The sequence below is a fragment of the Saccopteryx leptura genome, chromosome X (assembly GCF_036850995.1).
Source record: "Saccopteryx leptura isolate mSacLep1 chromosome X, mSacLep1_pri_phased_curated, whole genome shotgun sequence".
In the NCBI taxonomy this organism is placed as follows: Eukaryota; Metazoa; Chordata; class Mammalia; order Chiroptera; family Emballonuridae; genus Saccopteryx; species Saccopteryx leptura.
The window spans coordinates 33,988,944-34,009,120 of record NC_089516.1 but is presented as its reverse complement, the minus strand read 5'-3'; the positions used below and the strand labels follow the sequence as shown (position 1 = coordinate 34,009,120).

Here is a 20,177-nt window from a genome sequence, read left to right as displayed (position 1 = left end):
CACATGTGGAAATGAGCACAGAATTTGTGTATTAACTTTGTTGCATTCTTAAACTTTTTAATATGGGAGAGATTACGGTTTTTAAGAAACAAGGCAGCAATAAGGTTTCAGTATCAATTGTGTACATTGTCTTAAAATTGCTTCTCTTTTGGCCCTGGCCGGTTGGCTCAGTGGTAGAGCGTCGGCCTGGCATGCGGGAGTTCCGGGTTCGATTCCCGGCCAGGGCACACAGGAGAGGCGCCCATCTGCTTCTCCACCCCTCCCCCTCTCCTTCCTCTCTGTCTCTCTCTTCCCCTCCCGCAGCCAAGGCTCCACTGGAGCAAAGTTGGCCCGGGTGCTGGGGACGGCTCCGTGGCCTCTGCCTCAGGTGCTAGAATGGCTCTGGTCGCAACAGAGCAACGCCCCAGATGGTCAGAGCATCGCCCCCTGGTGGGCGTGCCGGGTGGATCCTGGTCAGGCGCATGTGGGAGTCTTGTCTGACTGCCTCCCCATTTCTAACTTCAGAAAAATACAAAAAAAATGCTTCTCTTTTAATTAATAATTAACTATACACCATTTTCCACAAGAGAGCTTATTAAATACACAATATTTACTACTAAATTTCTCTTGTTTAGGCCAACATTTGCTCAATAAATATTTGTTGAATGAATAAGATTTTTTGTTAACCTTGATCTTTGTTATAATAATTTAACTGCCTTAACTAATTGCATAACATGTATTGTTTTTACTCTGTTCTTTACTTAAATTTTAGTTGTCTGATGATTCCTGTCCAGTAGAATCTAAGAGAACCAAACAATCAGGAGAAATGTGTGCCTTCAATAAAATTCTAGCTCACTTTGTTGCTGTGTGTGATACAAATATGCCATTCGTAGGACTTCGGTTAGAGGTAATTTTTAGAAAATTTGGGTACTCTAAATCAGTGGTTTTCAACCTTTTTACACTTGGGGACTGGTGAAAATAGGAGAATTATTTCAGAAACTGCTAGGGCAGAAATCACCCTGAGCATAAGCGAACTCTACATAGATCATTGGGTCTATAATCTTCATATAACATTAGGGTGGTTAATTCTTTCATAGACTGGCACAAAATTTCTGGCGGCCCCGTCCATGGACCAGTGGTTGAAAAACACTGCTCTAAATGAAAAGAATAATTTTTAAAATGCTTTGCTAAAGCACATGATTCCATTAGGTCAGTGGTTGGCAAGCCACAGCTCGCGAGCCACATGTGACCTAATAGCATGAGACGTTTTTAGCAAAGGCCAGCTTAGGAGTACTCTAATTAAGTTAATAACAATGTACCTACCTATATAGTTTAAGTTTAAAAAATTTGGCTCTCAAAAGAAATTTTAATCATTGTACTATTGATATTTGGCTCTGTTGACTAATGAGTTTGCCGACCACTGCATTAGGTGAATCAGAATGAATGTCATCTTGTTCATTTGTGGGGAAGGGTTGAAATCGTGGCATCTTGTGATATACATGCAAAACAAACTAAATTATTTTATCTCTCTGTTTCCAAATTGTGCGTCTTCTGTTAGAAGTAAAAGTAAATTTTTCCCAATTTTAAAAAAAGGACAATTTTTGAGAGTTACCATCTTGGATACCTCTTAGTAGAAGCATTTTTTAACTCTGGTAGACATGGTTAGTTGATAAAAGGGTGGCTTATTTTTGATTTGGTGAAGCCATACGTACTGCTTACACACAAATAAAATTGGGTTTCTTTCTGAGAAGCAGGTCAGAAAACATAGTAAACTGAATTTACTTTTGTCAGCTGGGAGAAGCAATAGACTTATGCAGAATCAGTGTATTTTAAGAAGACAGCGGTGATAATCCAGCATGATACCCAAACATGGAAGTAAAGGGGCAGATAACAACCTGTATTTTTCAAAAAGGGCTTTAGACAAGGTTTGACAATCCTTAAAAACAATATGCTAAAACCTTAATTATTTCACTCTAGTTTAAAGTTTTACTTTTCCTAAAACTCCTTCCCTCTGTAAATTATTGTGAATGAAGAGATCTGGAAATGTAGAAATGGATTATTTCAGTTGAGCTGATGATGATAGTCTCAGGAAGGTTTTAGAAAATACTTTTATGCTTTAGAGTAGGGCTTGACAAACTTTTTATTTAAAGGGTCAGATAGTAAATATTTTACGTGTGTGGGTCATATGGTCTCATACCACAACTACTCAAATCTGTTGTGTAGGGTGAACCAGCCATAGCTGACATTTAAACAAATGAGTATGGCCCTGGCCGGTTGGCTCAGCGGTAGAGCGTCAGCCTGGCGTGCGGGGGACCTGGGTTCGATTCCCAGCCAGGGCACATAGGAGAAGCGCCCATTTGCTTCTCCACCCCCCTCCCCTCCTTCCTCTCTGTCTCTCTCTTCCCCTCCCGCAGCCAAGGCTCCATTGGAGCAAAGATGGCCTGGGCGCTGGGGATGGCTCCTTGGCCTCTGCCCCAGGCGCTAGAGTGGCTCTGGTTGCGGCAGAGCGACCCCCCGGACGGGCAGAGCATCGCCCCCTGGTGGGCAGAGCGTCGCCCCTGGTGGGCGTGCCGGGTGGATCCCGGTCGGGCGCATGCGGGAGTCTGTCTGACTGTCTATCCCCGTTTCCAACTTCAGAAAAAAAAAACAAAACAAACAAACAAAAAAAATGAGTATGGCTATGCTTAAATAACATTTTTTTGAAAGAAAAACAGTTTTATTTTTTTTAAAAATGTAAGGCTCTGGGAGCAGGGGTTTAGTCCATTCAGGCCTTCAGTGTCCTGGTGGTGATTTTGTCCTTCTCACTGATAAGGACAGTGACTCCCGTGCCTGACACTGCATCACAGTCCACAGTGTTCAGCATAGCTTGTGAGATGGTTTCAAACAGGTGTTCTGGATCCGTGTCGGGCTCCCAGAGGGACTCGCACATCCCATACATTTGTTGAGCACAGGTGCCACTGACCACAAAATCATCAGTCACCATGGGGCAGCCGGTGAGATCTAGAGAGCAAATGAAGGGCATAGCAGTCTTCAGGTCCAACCCAGCAATGACTGGCTCAGTGGAGTAGGGGCCAAAACGTTTCTCATACAAGAGGTTGGCCACCATGCCCATGAGGGTGTAAGGCTTGATCTGCCGACCTTCCTTCAGCTCATACAGGTTCAGTCGGAACTTGAGGCGCTGGACAACGGTCTGGACATTGGTGGCTAGCCTGGCCAGGCCAATGTATAGCTGGTCACCCATGGGAAAGATCTGGAAGTCCCTGGTCACCATCTGGGTCTGGATACCGAAGCGCTTGTCAGTGGCAATGGCCATGCAGACCTTCCCCTTCATGACCGTGATGGCCCCTCCATTATAGGACATAATAGACATGCTTGCAGTGTAGTAGGACCTCCAGTCTCCACAATTCCAGCCAACACTTTTATTTATGCAAAAGAAAAAAAAAAACAGGCCGTGGGCTGGACTTGGTCACCAGCTGTCCTATGCCGATTCCTGCTTTGTAGAACTTTGGGATCTGAAGGTGGGGGATCAGGTGTGACATTGTGAAGAACATGAATAGCCCAGAAAAATCCAAGCCCAGAAACTGGCACCTAACATAGATACTCTTGTACTCATTGTCCCCACTCCTAGAGCTGGGAGCTTGATGAATATCCTCTTGTCTGGGGACTGGCCGTAGTTCCTGAACTGTACAGACCGTGTCTATGCTTCCTGTCTGCTTGACTGTTCCTGTGCTTCTTCACTGTGCCATGTGGGTTGCTTGTATGACAGTCATTCAATCCTACCTTCGCAGTAGGAAGGGAGGCTACCTGGTGCCCAGGGGCAGTGTGATGCAGTTGTTTCCTCTCTCCCTCCACCCACAGTTTAGAAATCTCAGAAATTTGTGTCTTCATAGTTCCCATACAGACTAATATGTATAGAAATATGTCCAGTCTGTCTCCATTCTCTGTGCCCCTATACCTGCTGCACACATAAGACATGTAAGAACATTCTGTAATACTCTATTGAACGCAGTCAGGCTCTTAAAAACTTACCTTTTTCTTTTCTCAATGAAAAAGACATAGTAAAGGCAAACGCAAGCACATTTTCTGCTTAAAGTAGTTTATACTGAGATGTGAATGACTAAATCTAATCCTGCCAGGAACGTTTATCTCTGCTCTGTAGAATAAAGGCAACATTTTTTTTTTTTTTTTTTCCTGAAGCTGGAAACAGGGAGAGACAGTCAGACAGACTCCTGCATGCACCCGACCGGGATCCACCCGGCACGCCCACCAGGGGCGATGCTCTGCCCACCAGGGGGCGATGCTCTGCCCATCCTGGGCGTCGCCATGTTGCGACCAGAGCCACTCTAGCGCCTGGGGCAGAGTCCACAGAGCCATCCCCAGCGCCCGGGCCATCTTTGCTCCAATGGAGCCTTGGCTGCGGGAGGGGAAGAGAGAGACAGAGAGGGAAAGCACGGCGGAGGGGTGGAGAAGCAAATGGGCGCTTCTCCTGTGTGCCCTGGCCGGGAATCGAACCCGGGTCCTCCGCACGCTAGGCCGACGCTCTACCGCTGAGCCAACCGGCCAGGGCCAAGGCAACATTTTTTTAAAAACATTTTTTCTTTTGTATTTTTCTGAAGTTGGAAACGGGGAGGCAGTCAGACTCCTGCGTGCGCCCGACCGGGATCTACCCGGCATGCCCACCAGGGGGCAATGCTCTGCCCATCTGGGGCGTTGCTCTGTTGCAACCAGAGCCACTCTAGCACCTGAGGCAGAGGCCATGGAGCCATCCTCAGCGCCCGGTCAAGGCAACATTTCTGATATGTCCCACACTTCGTTTCCTTTTTAAGCTGAGCCTCTCCTCCCTATTTGGTCAGGGCTTCTTTTTCCTAAACCTCTTTCGTTTCCAAGCCGAAAGAGCAGGTTTCATTCAAATACTTAGGGCTGCCTTAAATCCTTTCTGGAACAAGCTAGATAAAAATAGCCTGCCATAGAAGACCTGGGAGTATCTGCCACAGGCAAGCATTTCTTTGGTAGATCATTCGGCTTTCCGGCATACCTAAATACCCTGTAGTTCCACTGACAGTCTCAGGTACTGTCCCCGCATTCATCTTTTTAACTCACTTTCTGAATCTTCCAATTGGGAAAGATACCTCATCTGGTAAGTGCATAAATTTAGAATCTTTTCTTGGGTTTCACACAGGAAATAGTTTGTTAAAAAGAAAAAGTGAATTCCAGAAAAGTTCTGAACTAAAAAATACTGTTTGTGATTAGAAGTGAGATATGACTATGTATTATTCAACCAGTGTTTCAGACAAACAGAATTGAATTACACATGAAAAAACACAATCTTATTTTATAGTTGCATCATTTGCAACCATCAGAATTGATTGTGGATTACTTTTGGCTTGCTACAAAAATTAGTCTCCCGAATTTTGAAGATTTGCCACCTATGGAGGTGTTTTTTAACTAGAAGCTCAGGGTCGTCTTTGAGTTTCGCTGGACTTAATATAGTTTCCAGAAAATCAAATGATGGGGACACTACTCCTGCCTGATATGCTGTAACTTTGGGAAAGAGTGGCCTTAGGAAAGACGCCTTGGGAATAAGCAGTAGTGCTTAGAAAAGGTGGTTCACTTTGTAAAATTGGTAGTCTGATGTAATTGTGCATTTCTCTTCCCAGGTGTCCAATCTGGAGATTCCACATCAAGGAGTACAAATGGAAGGTGATGGCTTCAGCCATGCAATTCGCTTATTGAAGTGAGTCCCTGTCATTTCTGTCACTTGATGCCACACGTGGCAGCCATACTACCAGAGCTGCTCCTCTCTTTCCATGAGACTGCATAAAGCAGAGTTCCAAACCTGCGGATGTTACAGAGTTCTGCACAAAATGACTAAGGTCTGGGGGAAGATTTGCTTTCACCTGCTGAGTGGCCACCCAGCACCACTTGCTCTTTGAGGTTGTCTTTCCTCATTTCTTTCCTTCACTCAGCAGATACCTGAGTGTGACTGTGTGTCAGGCGTGAATTCTGGTGGAGCCCTTCAGGGTGCTCTGGATCCACACAGCAGGGGGGCATCTGGGCTAGTTTGGAAGTCAGGAAAGGTATCTTTGGGGAAATACCAGCTGTACCCTGACTGCAGGAGAGGTGAGAGAGGAAAGAGTGAGGGCGGGAGTGGTTGGTCCTAACCGGAAGGGATAACCGCTTTTGTGAAGGGTTGGAGGCAAGAACGTTCAGCATGCCGGAACTGAAAGAGGTTCAGCATGGCGGGAGTTAGGAGAGATGAAGCTGGGGATGTAAGCACGAAGGTGTCAGGTCCCATGGGGCTTTTTAAGTGTCCTTAAGGAATTTAGACTTTATCCTAATGGCAATAAGAAACAATCAATTGATTTTAAACAAAACTGACATTCGATAGGTGTTTTTGGAAGCTCACCCTGATAGTAATACGGAGAATAAATTGGAGAGAAACAAGACTGAAGTAGTGAAACCAGTTGTGAAGTGATTCACAAGAGAGTTGCTGATTGCTCGGACTGGAGAATGTTCCCCAGGGACTTAGGGGAGGAAATAATTCAAGGGTTGGTGATCAGATTGATGTTGAGGGTGAGAAGGAGGAGAAGGTGGCAAAGATGACTAGATTTATGTAGGACAAATGATAGATGATTGTTTAGTTTGAGATAAGGGGCACTGAAGATGTGAGTTTGAAGAGGCTTTCCTAAGTTTGAGGTGCCTAGACATGCTTTTGGGCAGGTAGGGATGTGTCTCAAGCTCAGGTGTCAAGTCTGGGCCGGACAGGTGGATGAGTCATCGCCAAGGTGATTGTAATTGAGGTGGGATAATAAATCAGATCACCGGGAAAGGATATACAGAGGGAGATGGGCAGAGGGTTTGTTTCTAGACATAGAGGACAAGGAGCCAAAGGATGCTTTGAAGGAAAACGTGCAGAACGTGTGCTCTGTCAGATGACCGGGATAAACTTGCAAAGGTAGTGTGCCATTTAAGAGATCGGCCTTTTTTTTTTTTTTTTAAGATTTTTTAAAAATTTATTCATTATAGAGAGGGGAGAGAGAGTGAGTGAGAGAGAGAGAGAGAGACAGAGAAAGACAGAGAGAGAGGAGGGGGAGGAGCAGGAAGTATCAACTCCCATATGTGCCTTGACCAGGCAAGCCCAGGGTTTTGAACCGGCAACCTCAGCGTTCCAGGTTGATGCTTTACCCACTGTGCCACCACAGGTCAGGCTGAGATCGACCTTTTTGGTGCAGAAAAAATTTTCTTTTTTTGGCATTTGTACTGTTACTTAGATGTTGCTTAATGATATAAGGCGTATAAGCGGTTTTTATTGATTGAATTCCTCTGTCTACCAGAACATGACAGCTCTGCTTTAGTTTTTGTTACTTGGCAATCAGTTCGTTTCTGTGGAAGATGGGAAGGGCTAGCAAATGGCATACACTGCACCTGTGTGGCATGGTGCTCCTCTGGATAAAGGGTTAAAGAACTGGCACAGCTTACCTTCCTGGGTACTGTCTTTTTTTTTTTTTTTTTACAGAGACAGAGAGAGAGTCAGAGAGAGGGATAGGCAGGGACAGACAGACAGGAACGGAGAGAGATGAGAAGCATCAATCATCAGTTTTTTGTTGCGACACCTTAGTTGTTCATTGATTGCTTTCTCATATGTGCCTTTACCGCGGGCCTTTAGCAGACCTTAACCCCTTGCTCAAGCCGGTGACCTTGGATCCAAGCTGGTGACCTTTGCTCAAACCAGATGAGCCTGCAGTCAAGCTGGCGACCTCGGGGTCTCAAACCTGGGTCATCCACATCCCAGTCTGACGCTCTATCTACTGCACCACCGCCTGGTCAGGCTTGGCTGCTGTCTAATGCATCTCTATGAAATACAGTTTTCAGGAGCATGAGAGCTAGTCTTACAGTGGAAATCAGTAGGAAAATGTAGTATTTTCAATTTAATTGCTTTTGGTGTTAAATTACTTGTGCTTAAAATGAAGGGTATTTTTTTCCTTTCACTCTTCTTGGCAACTGCAGATAAGTATGTGATGTTAATATCTGTGTTCTGTTCTCTTAGTTATGTTTTTCATATTTTGCAAGAGTTTTAAAATATCTTATGCTCAGCATTTTTACAAAAAAAAATTCAGTCCCCTTCTCGAATTCAGGGGAACTCGTAATACTCTTCTTACCTAAGAAAGAAGCATTTCGTAGTTTTTTTAGCTTCATTTAACAGTAATTTTTAAGAAAGGCTTTATACCCTAGCTAATGTTTTCTATGTTTAAAACATAAAAGGAAAATATATACAAATGAATAGATGAAAGGTAACTGCTTGTCCAGTACCTGCTGTCCATTATGGAGGTACAATATAGCATGAAGAAAGAAAAACTAACAGTAAATGTCTAAACATGATTTTACTAAATCCTGCATAGATCTAACTAATATGTAATTGCTCTAATGTGTTTAATCTTCAGAAACTCTTCTTTTACAAAGCTTTTAGTCCTAGATATGTTTATATTAAACATGAGAGTATAAGTTGATACTTCAGAGCTTTAGAATTAGCACTTTTCTTCTCTTTGCTAAAAATATGTTCTATTCTTGTTCAGCTTATCTCCTTGCAAACCTCTTGAGCTGGCCTTCTTGGTGTATCTCAGAGTATCACGGCGGACACCTCAGATCGCACTGGCTCATGGGCCTGTTGCCTTGTGCTGTAGCACAGATGACTCAAGTCTCCAGAGCAGCATGCACATGGTGCCTAGTGTTGAGCACTGAAGCAAACTTCCCGCCTTCCCCTGAGCTAACACTATAGCAGTGGGCAGTGGTGCGGGGCCGCTGGCCATACCCACAAGGTTTTTCATCTTCTCCATTCTGTTTCTTTGCCTCTTACAACATGTCAATTGTGTGGCTCAGTCCTTCTGCTTATGCAAGTGCAACCTTTATAAAGCCCTCTTCCCTTTCCTTGTAGGCATCATTGTGCTTTCTTTCCTAGCGCTTTCAGTGATTTCAGGAACATCATGTGGTTACTAATGTTTGTAAAGCTCCTCAGAATGAAACTGACACACAGCACATAATGGCTAAAAAGGGGCAGTGCTGACATACATCTGTCTGTCCTGGACCAAAGCCTACTTCCTAAATTTGCTCAATACTCGGAATTATAGGAGAACAATCAGTCAGGAGTAGCTGTTTAGCTTGAAAAACTTTTTTGAGTTGATGGAAATGTTCAGATAAGGTTAATCCATTGTCCTGGAAACGTCTTCCTTAGTTCTTAATTTTTGGCAAATATAGTAGTAGTTTTGAGTTTGTAACGGTTTTGTCTGGTTTCCTTTTGAGGAACCTGTTTTGTTTTCTTTCCCTCACCAGATCATGTGGAGAAGATTAAATTACAATTGTAGTTACTTCTATTCTCCGTATTACATTTATAACCTTAAAAGCAAGTAAATATTTTACAAGGTTCTTGAAGTACTGCCAATTATATTTGTGTCATAGCTTAAGAAAGTGACATAGAATGTATTTTCATGGTTAAATTGGAAGGAGTCTTACTCTTACCTTAGTTCTTACTTAAAAATGTTCTGGCTTCTATATGTTCAATTTCTAACAGATAGGTTCACGAAATACCTATTTATGTGAAAGGAAGATAATGTACTGCATTTTTATTTTTCAAGTCAAGATTTAAAAATGTGTATGAATTGGTCGCTTTATAATACTATGCTTTAGGGTTATGATTTGAAGGGTAAGGGCCCTCGGTATACCTATGACTTTGAGAAGCATATATGCAATGCATGTCATTTCTATGATAACTACTCCAAATAATGTTGGAAAAAATCTTTCTAGTAGTGATAAAAAAGTATGTGGTATGAAGGATTAACTTTTGAAAAACTTAACTTGTATAATTTAAGAGGAACTGTGATGAATTTTTAATTGAGAAAGTTTCAGTACTGTGTTAATTCTATTTTTGTGCAACCTGTATAGATTTCTGTCCCCCTACAAAGTTTATTTTTTACCAGATGCAATCCCTGTCTCTTTTTGCTCTCTTAAGTTGTTTATTCTAGGTCATTGGTCCTCAACCCCAGGATGGCTGTACCCTCTGAGGGACATTTGGCAATGTTTGGAGATATTGTTGGTTATCATTAACGGAGAGGAGTGGGTGGAGGAGCTCCTGGCATCTGGTAGATAGAGCCCAGGGCTGCACTGGACAGCCCCCCACAACAGTTATCCAGCCCCAGACGTCAGTATGGCTGAGAGCGGGAGCCCTTGTTCTAGGTGCTACACTCTGAATAAGAGGCCTCAACCAAGATTCCATGTTTCCATTTCTATTTGTTGTTGTTTGCCTTAGATATTAATATTATGCCAACACTGAGAATTAATCCACCTTCCCTATGAGTTAAAGGATAATATATAGTTAAATAATACATTATCTCATTAGTTCATTCCATGACTGACAAAACAGCTAAACTATATTACCTCTTAATGTTATTTTGACAAATAAGATTGTCATAAAGCTGCAAGAGGATAAATTATAGGTAGGAGTTGTTTTAAGATACCAAAACTAATGCATTTCTCTTGTATGTATGATGTGTGTAAGTGAGAATATGTATGTTAAATGAATTCATACATATAAAGCTCATCACAGTGCGTGTTACCTCTACAGAGGAGGAGGAGAAGGGGGAGGTGGGTAATGAACCTGGAATTTTGTCTTGGCAGCCAGTGATCAAGACTTGGTTTAGGTTTACTGCAAAGGAGATTTAACATGTATGATTACCTGCTGTATCAGCCACCATAAGCATTTGATGTATTTTTTGGCATGTTTTAAAATCACTGACCCATGAGATAATTATTTATCTCCATTTTGTAGCCAGGAAGCTGGAATTCAGATCTAAATGTGGCTGAGTCAGAATTAAAAAGCTGATCCCTGACTCCAGTGTGAGGTTGGTTGGCAATGGGGACGGTCATGTGAGGAATCAGGCCTGGGAACTTTGACTGGAACCGCCCACACCCATGCCCGCCAAAAGAAATTTCCCAGGAACACTTTGGAAAAAACGACTGTCCGCCAATGAAATTTCACCACGTCATATTAACTTGACCCCCCTACAGACTCTATAAATTACCCCCCAGGTGGGAAAATCCAGGTGACTTCTCTGGCCCATCTCACGGACCAGAGAACTTTGCCTGAGATGTGCTCTGAATAAAGCTTTTGTTATTCCACACTTGGTAAATACCCCCTTCTTTCTGCCTGGGGGGGGGGGGTACCTTACATCCAGTATTCTTGTTCCTTTCACTGTATCATCCTGCCTTCGAAGAGTGATTTTACAAGTATTTTGTTCCCCTTAGTTTTTCCTTGAGGGTACTCTAAATAGATTTTGTAGAAAGCCAGTATCCTTGATTTTTCATTCTGAAGAATTGGGGTTTTTTTTCTAATAAGATTAGGGATGAAAATAAATAATGCTTTGTTAAAGTGACAGTCCTGGCCCTGGCCGGTTGGCTCAGCGGTAGAGCGTCGGCCTGGCGTGCGGGGGACCCGGGTTCGATTCCCGGCCAGGGCACATAGGAGAAGCGCCCATGTGCTTCTCCACACCCCCCTCCTTCCTCTCTGTCTCTCTCTTCCCCTCCCGCAGCCAAGGCTCCATTGGAGCAAAGATGGCCCGGGCGCTGGGGATGGCTCCTTGGCCTCTGCCCCAGGCGCTAGAGTGGCTCTGGTCTCGGCAGAGCGACGCCCAGGATGGGCAGAGCATCGCCCCCTGGTGGGCAGAGCATCGCCCCTGGTGGGCGTGCCGGGTGGATCCCGGTCGGGCGCATGCGGGAGTCTGTCTGTCTCTCCCCGTTTCCAGCTTCAGAAAAATACAAAAAAAAAAAAAAAAAAAAGTGACAGTCCTAACCTATGTTGAAGTGAATGGAAATGGGTTAAATGCTATTAATTGCCATGAATTGATATGAATTGCGTCCTTCCTTTACAGAAGGTACCCAGTAGAGGAGTTTGAACTGAAGCTCTAATGTAGATACCCTTCCTGTCATTGTGGAGACTGTTTGCTTTTGTCTCTCTGTGATGTGAAGTACACTTCCTATGCTGTCTTTTATCACCAGAATTCCGCCCCCTAAGGGTGTAAATGAGGAAACCCAGAAGGCTCTGGACCGCTCTCTCCTCGATTGCACTTTCCGATTACAAGGTAGAAATAATCGCACGTGGGTAGCTGAGTTAGTGTTTTCAAATTGTCCACTTAATGGCACTTCTTGCAGGGAACAAGGTGAGTTGCTTCACACACTTTGCCTTTGACTATTTCTGGATTTTTTTTCATATTGCTTGCCATTAATCTTCTCTTTCACTCCTCTAGGACCATCCCAGCATTTTTATCTAACATATGAAAACCTATTGTCTGAACCTGTTGGTGGTAGAAAAGTGCTTGAAATGTTCCTTAATGACTAGAATAGCATTGCACGATTATATGAGTGTGTGTTGGAATTTGCACATTCTCTACCAGGTACATGTGATAATCTTCCTTTCGGGAAAAAATAATAAAAGCATTCCGCCTGTTTTAACTGAAAAAGTAAAACATGCTTGCCGCGAACCAACGTGGCTACTCATTCCAGGTCTGAGTGGGAACGGCGCGGAGTTAAGAAAATAGGCTTAAAGAGAAAAAGGATGGGCTCCGGAGGTCTCTTTGCAACATAAGAGATAGCTTGCAAAAAGCCCCTCCATCCACCAACCTGCTTTATTTATAGGGTAAAGTGAGGCCATTAGCAAATCCAAGAGATCGTTAAAGCAAAGTCACATTTCTAAGGCAACCCAAGAATTCTCCCCAGTGCAGAAAACCCCCACCATACATAATAACTTCACAAAACAAAGGATTGCCTCCAATCTTTCTGAGGGAAATGGGAGTAGGATGAGTCTAAACCAGGGGTCTCAAACTCAACTCAGCATGTGGGCCGCAGAGCAAGATCACAGCTGTTCGGCGGGCCGCACTAGGTCTACAAAAGGCAACTGTTATGCAACACTTTTCTCACTGCAGTTGAAAGCAAAAAAAAATCAGTACAACAAGCACAATCGTACATGCAGTTTACTCAGTGTCACAAAACGACCAGAAACTGTAGTTCGCATCACAACTGCTGTTAACTAAGCTAATATCTAGCTAGGATGCTAGAGAAATGAAAAATACAAGTAGGCCCCTAGGCTTACTTAATTTTATCCAAAATATTTTGAACTTCGTGGATTAGTCTGTGCGCTGCACAAAATTGTTCGGCGGATGCGGCCCGTGGGCCGCGAGTTTGAGACCCCTGGTCTAAACAATCCAGCACCATAGTTAACATAAAGGTATGGAAAAAAATAGCCTTTAGCAACTTCACAGAACTAGTGAGGTGGGGGGTTGGGCAGTCTGTCAGCTTACTGCCAGTTCCCCACACCTCTGTCCCCCAAAAATCTGAACTTCAAATACTCTGTTGACTTTTGGTCCCCAACACATGCTCATTATTAAAAGAAAATTTCAAAAGTATATTTAATGAAAAATAAGTTTTCTTTTTAACTTAGGTTTCAATTTCCTTCCCCCAAAGACGGCCACTGTTGTTTTTTAGGTATCCAGAGATTTTTACACACAGGTATACCATGTTGTAATAATAGTTAATATAGTTAATGTAAGGTATTTTCCCCGCCGAGAAGGAAGGAAGGGGCCGGAGCCACAAAGTGTGGAATAATAAATGGAATAATAAAAGGCTTTATTGAGTACAGAGCGCGCATCCCACCCTGCGAGGTTCCCTGGCCCCGAGGAAAGATGGAGGCCAGGGAAGTCGCAAGGAGTGACCCGTGTGAAGGATATTTAAAGGGTTCCTAGGATAGTCGAGCTAATATGATGTGGTGAATGAAATCTCACTGGCTGGCAGACGGTCGCTTTTTCCCAAAGGGTTCCTGGGAAGTTTCTTTTGGCCCGCTTGGTTGTGGGCGGTCCTAGCCAAAGTTCAAGGGTCTGAGTTCCCCACGTGACCATCCCCCATTATCCACCGACCTTACAGTTAATACATACAGAGAGTTTACTGTGTGCCATACAATGTAATAAACAGTTTGCTTGTGGTATCTCACTTCTCATAATCACCCTGTGGGGTGGGGAAGTTGATTCTTTATTTTACAAATGAAGAAAACAAGTCACAGAGACCTAAGAAACTTGTTGAAGGTCACATAGCTAGTAAGTGGCAGAGCTGGAATTGAAACCTCTCCAGGGGTCTCAAACTCGCGGCCCGCGGGCCGCATGCGGCCCGCCGAACAATTTTGTGCGGCCCGCAGACTAATCCACGAAGTTCAAAATATTTTGGATAAAATTAAGTAAGCCCATGGATTAGTCTGCGGGCCGTACAAAATTGTTCGGCGGGCCGCAAGTTTGAGACCCCTGCAACCATTCTGTTACGTTGCTAATATTTCTCCACCTTTCCCAAGTTCCCTTTTGTAGGAATGGAAATGGAAGCATACTCTCTATTTATGCTGTTGCTTTCTCTTTTTTTTTTCACACTAAATTATATATTTAGAGAGATTTCAGTCTAGGCATATAATATTACCAAAATACCCTCTTTTTCAAATATATGTTATGAAGTACTGTACTTTAATCTGCAGTGTAAAGCCAGTAGTCACAGCTACCATCACAGCCGCCTGGCAGGTTCTCATTAGATTCAGACAGACAGTAATGAAACAACAGAGCCAAGAACTGGCGGGCCATTAGCTTTAATCCTACTTGCACCTGGCGGGCAAGAAATACACACAGTGGGAAAACACTTCCCTTTCCATTCAGGGCTCCCAAAACCACTGACTCATCCGAGTTTCCTAGAATCAAAGGTTTCTACCTCACCAGCCTTATTCACCTCTGTTCCCCATCTCCTTTTCTCTGCACAAACTGCACAAACTGGCTTCTCCCTCAGCACTCCACCATCTTGGCTGCTTCTCCTAGCCTTCTCCACGTGGCCTTTCTCTGCTCTCCTACAGCATGGGCTCCTCCTAGAATGTAATCACTCTTTTCCAGGAACAACGTGATCTCTCTTCCTTTTAAAACCTTTTGGCGTGAAAGCCCTCCCCCAACACATATTAACATACTCACACCCATCCCAAGCATGAAGGGCAACTAATATCACCTGGACGAAGGGCTTCCATGTGGGCAGCGCCATCTTTAACAAAGGGAGCATAATATATTTTATCTGCCCAACACGCGGGTTACATAGAGACACCAAGGCAGGATACAGAAGAAATTTTAGGAGGAGATTTATTAATAAGCCGGCTACATATGACTTACACGGGGTATAGCCAACCTAGATCATGCAGCCTCGATTATAGTCCTGAGGTTGGTTATAGAGACATGATCACATACTGGTTGAGGAGAAAGGAGGGGGAGCATGATACAAAAGTCATTTACTGATAAGCTTACAACATTTATCTATAGGATCTATTAAAAGGAAAAGCATTCCTACACATCAAGACTACAAGATAACACAGTAGTGATAAATGTTTTACATACCAACACAGTAGCAATAGCATAAATGTTGTTTTGCATTTCAACACAGTAGCTATAAATGTAATTTTACATATCAAAGACATTCCCAAATCTTCCAGAGTTTACACTTATTCTTGTTGCCACAACAGTGGGAAATGAAATGTTTTAGCTTAGGATAAGAGAGAAGCTAAATAAAATTACCTTTGCTAAAAGTGTTAGTTGGGACTAAACCTAATCTAGTCCCCACCCACTTGTTTAGTTTACAAGTTTTATATATATGAAGAATTTCAAAAGGGATGATTATTAGAAAGCATATAAAATGTTGATTTCCACTGTAAGACTAGCTCTCATGCTCCTGAAAACTGTATTTCATAGAGATGCATTAGACAGCAGCCAAGCGGGGCTTACAATTTGGCATAGTCTGTGGCAGGATTCGGAATTCGGTATGGAGCCACCACCACCTTTGAGTGGTGGAGTAGAAGACTGGCTGCTGTTATGGTTCCCCATGGCTGTCCTTTTGGGGGCTGTAGGCTGGCTGACGTCAAATAGTTCATATCGAGTACAGAAGTTATAAATCTTTATAATGGAATTTTTTAAAAAAATAAAGAAGTATTGCGAATCCATTCTACCAATTATTGGAAGTTAACCCTAGATTAGTCACAAGCAGAATTCTTTTCCGTGTATCTCTATCTTCTTAAATATCTCGATTTCCAATAATCAAAGATGCTTCTGCTTCTGAGTAGCTGAGATTTTAAAGTAGCAGAGAATATTAAAAATTTAATCGTAGGCCAGATACGGCCCACAGGCCGTATGTTGGCCATGCCTGCTCTAGCCAGTGACCTCAGGGTTTTGGGCTGGGCCCCTCAGTGTCCCGGTGTTCTATCTAATTGCCACCACCAGTTAGGCTTGTTCATTGCAAATTTGATTTTCATTTTCTGATAATTAATGATGTTTAGCATCTTTTCATCTGCCCTGTTGACCAATTTGTATGTCACTTAGTTTTAGTGTCTCTTTTTTTTTTTTTTTTTTTCTGAAGCTGGAAAGGGGGAGAGACAGTCAGACAGACTCCCACATGCGCCCGACCGGGATCCATCCGGCACGCCCACCAGGGGTGACACTCTGCCCATCAGGGGGCGATGCTCTGCCCCTCCGGGGCGTCGCTCTGCTGCAACCAGAGCCACTCTAGCGCCTGGGGCAGAGGCCAAGGAGCCATCCCCAGCGCCCGGGCCATCTTTGCTCCAATGGAGCCTTGGCTGCGGGAGGGGAAGAGAGAGACAGAGAGGAAGGAGGAGGGGGGTGGAGAAGCAAATTAGCGCTTCTCCTATGTGCCCTGGCCGGGAATCGAACCTGGGTCCCCCGCATGCCAGGCCGACGCTCTACCGCTGAGCCAACCGGCCAGGGCCAGTTTTAGTGTCTCTTAAAGAGACTTTCACCTAGTCCTTCTGTTTTTTGTTTTACCTTCACCTCTAGGGGTACCAGAAAGAGCTAACAGAAAAAAAACAAAGAATCAGAGGTATCTGGTACTGCCAGTTCCTACATATTTTGAGAATCTAGAGTAGGTGTAGTCAATCAACCTTTTTATACCTACCGCCAACTTTTGTATCTCTGTTAGTAGTAAAATTTTCTAACCGCCCACCGGTTTTCTAACCGGTTCCACAGTAATGATGATTTATAAAGTAGGGAAGTAACTTTACTTTACAAAATTTATAAAGCAGCCCTGGCCGGTTGGCTCAGTGGTAGAGCGTCGGCCTGGCGTGCAGAAGTCCCGGGTTCGATTCCCGGCCAGGGCACACAGGAGAAGCGCCCACCCCTCCCCCTCTCCTTCCTCTCTGTCTCTCTCTTCCCCTCCCGCAGCGAGGCTCCATTGGAGCAAAGATAGCCCGGGTGCTGGGGATGGCTCCTTGGCCTCTGCCCCAGGCGCTAGAGTGGCTCTGGTCGAAACAGAGTGACACCCCGGAGGGGCAGAGCATCGCCCCTGGTGGGCAGAGCATCGCCCCCTGGTGGGCGTGCCGGGTGATCCCAGTCGGGCGCATGCGGGAGTCTGTCTGACTGTCTCTCCCCATTTCCAGCTTCAGAAAAAAAAAAATTATAAAGCAGAGTTACAGCAAGTTAAAGCATATAATAATAATTACTTACCAAGTACTTTAAGTCTGATTTTCACTAAGATTGGCAGAATAAATCTTTATAAAACAACTTACTATAGTTAAATCGATCTTTTTATTTATACTTTGGTTGCTCCACTACCACCCACCATGAAAGCTGGAACGCCCACTAGTGGGCGGTAGGGACTGGGTTGACTCCCACTGGTCTAGACAAAAATAGCTTTGCTTCTTGAATTTCCGCACTGCTTGCTTAGTATACAACTTCCTCACATTGGGTAGTTCAGTTCCCACTCAGCCTTCTACTCTGCAGTCTCCAGAATTTATTGCTATTTTCTTTGTGACTTACTTGCTTTAAAATTGTTTTATAAGCATTTCGGGTCAGGTATTGGGAGAGATGAAATGTGTGTTGTGAATCCATCATCTTTCATTAGAAATCAGACTATGTACTTTTAAAAGTTTTTGAGTGATTCTGAAAGTTCATGATTTGTATTTTCAAAGACTGGGAAGATGAAGAGTACTAAAAGAAAGTCTGTGCTTGACACAAATTCTGGTAGTCTTGCTTAGTTTTTTTGGGGTTTTTTTTGTATTTTTCTGAAGCTGGAAACGGGGAGAGACAGACAGACTCCTGCATGCGCCCGACCGGGATCCACCTGGCACGCCCACCAGGGGCAACGCTCTGCCCACCAGGGGGCGATGCTCTGCCCCTCTGGGGCGTTGCTCTGCCCCTCCGGGGCGTCACTCTGCCGCGACCAGAGCCACTCTAGCGCCTGGGGCAGAAGCCAAGGAGCCATCCCCAGCGCCCGGGTCATCTTTGCTCCAATGGAGCCTCGCTGCGGGAGGGGAAGAGAGGGACAGAGAGGAAGGAGAGGAGGGTTGGAGAAGCAAATGGGCGCTTCTCCTATGTGCCCTGGCCGGGAATCGAACCCGGGTCCCCCGCACGCCAGGCCGATGCTCTACCGCTGAGCCAACCGGCCAGGGCCAGTCTTGCTTAGTTTTTGATGACATGGCTTATAAAATGAGACTGTCCCATTCTTGATGGTTCAAGATTAAGTCATATTAGATAAAAAAGGGAAAAGATGGCTTAGTTTCTTTGTTTTCCTCTATTTCTAGCTTAAGAAGTGAGAACTCACTAAATAGGAAATTTTCTAACATATAACTTTTGATTTTCCCCCCTTTTATGGTTCAGCAATTAATAAAATATTTTGACCTATTAAGAAGTGTAATTCTTGGCCCTGGTCGCTTGGCTCAGTGGTAGAGCGTTGGCCTGGCGTGCAGGAGTCCTGGGTTCAATTCCTGGCCAGGGCACACAGGAGAAGCGCCCATCTGCTTCTCCACCCCTCCCCCTCTCCTTCTTCTCTGTCTCTCTCTTCCCCTCCCACAGCAGAGGCTCCATTGGAGCAGAGTTGGCCTGGGCGCTGGGGATGGCTCCATGGCCTCTGCCTCAGGCGCTAGAATGGCTCTGGTTGCAACAGAGCGACGCCCCAGATGGGCAGAGCATCGCCCCCTGGTGGGCATGCCCGGTGAATCCCGGTTGGGCGCATGCAGGAGTCTGTCTGACTGCCTCCCAGTTTCCAACTTCAGAAAAATACCAAAAAAAAAAAAAAAAAAAAAAAAGAAGTGTAATTTTTTATTCAGCTTTTTGCTTGCATATTACTTCTTAGTTGATATGTTTCTTTTTAACCTAGATGTTGATTTTGTTGTGGCTAACAGTTTTCCTCAGTTTCTCCTTCCCCCCTTCAAAACGATTAATATCTCTTTCAGGTTGTCTTAGTAATGGTGATCATGTGTTAAACTTTTTTTTTAATTTTATTGATTTTAGCAAGAGAGGAAGGGGAGGGGAGAGACGACAGAGACAGACAGGAACATCTGTTCCTGTACGTGCCCTGACCAGAGATTGAACCAGCAACCTCTGCGCTTTGAGACGATGCTCTAACCAGCCAACTATCTGGCCAGGGCTCATGTGTTAAACTTATATTTCAGAGATAGACATTAAAGTATTATAAATAATTAAAATACCATACTAATGTTAGGTAAAATAATAAAAATTTTACCTGTTTCTATCCATAGACACTCCTGAATATGTTCGTTGACAGCAATCAGGATGCTCGAAGAAGGTCTGTAAATGAGGATGATAATCCCCCTTCTCCCATAGGAGGAGATATGATGGATTCTCTAATTTCACAGCTCCAGCCACCACCCAGCAACAGGTAATGTGTAGCTGAAATTCCAACCACCATCACATTTGTCTAACTTAACAGGTTGTACAGGCATCTGGGCTATTTCTTGAAAGGCAAGGAGATCCTTGATTGGCCCAAGATACTCAGGAAATCTCTATGAAAAAATAGTAATAGAGTGACAACGAGGAGGCTTCCAGTGACAGGAAGTGAATAGTACCAGAAATAGCATTAATCTCAGATTCATGCACTTAAAATGGTATAAGGTGGTGACTCATGTAATCATAGAAGAGGGCGTCCAAATGGCTAGTAAGGACAAGAAAGATGTTCAGCGTCATTTGGCATCACAGAAATATAAATTCAAAGGACAGTGTGATAGTGCTCCATAGCCGGAAAAGCGGCTTTAAGAAAAAAATTGAGCCTGACCAGACGGTGGTACAGTGGATAGAGCGTTGGACTGGGATGCGGAGGACCTAGGTTCGAGACCCCGAGGTCGCCAG

The 20,177-nt window shown here is 44.1% G+C and overlaps 1 protein-coding gene and 1 pseudogene across 1 annotated transcript in view; one reads left to right on the top strand and one right to left on the bottom strand.

Moving 5' to 3' along the window:
* MED14 (mediator complex subunit 14) overlaps positions 1-20,177 on the top strand; it is a 77,861-nt gene that overhangs the window by 43,705 nt on the left and 13,979 nt on the right. Inside the window, 5 exon segments of the mRNA XM_066357777.1 lie at positions 752-886; positions 5,637-5,713; positions 12,025-12,185; positions 12,273-12,419; positions 19,656-19,710. Coding sequence (XP_066213874.1) covers positions 752-886; positions 5,637-5,713; positions 12,025-12,185; positions 12,273-12,419; positions 19,656-19,710 — 575 coding nt within the window.
* On the bottom strand, positions 2,734-19,727 carry LOC136385704 (proteasome subunit beta type-3 pseudogene; annotated as a pseudogene).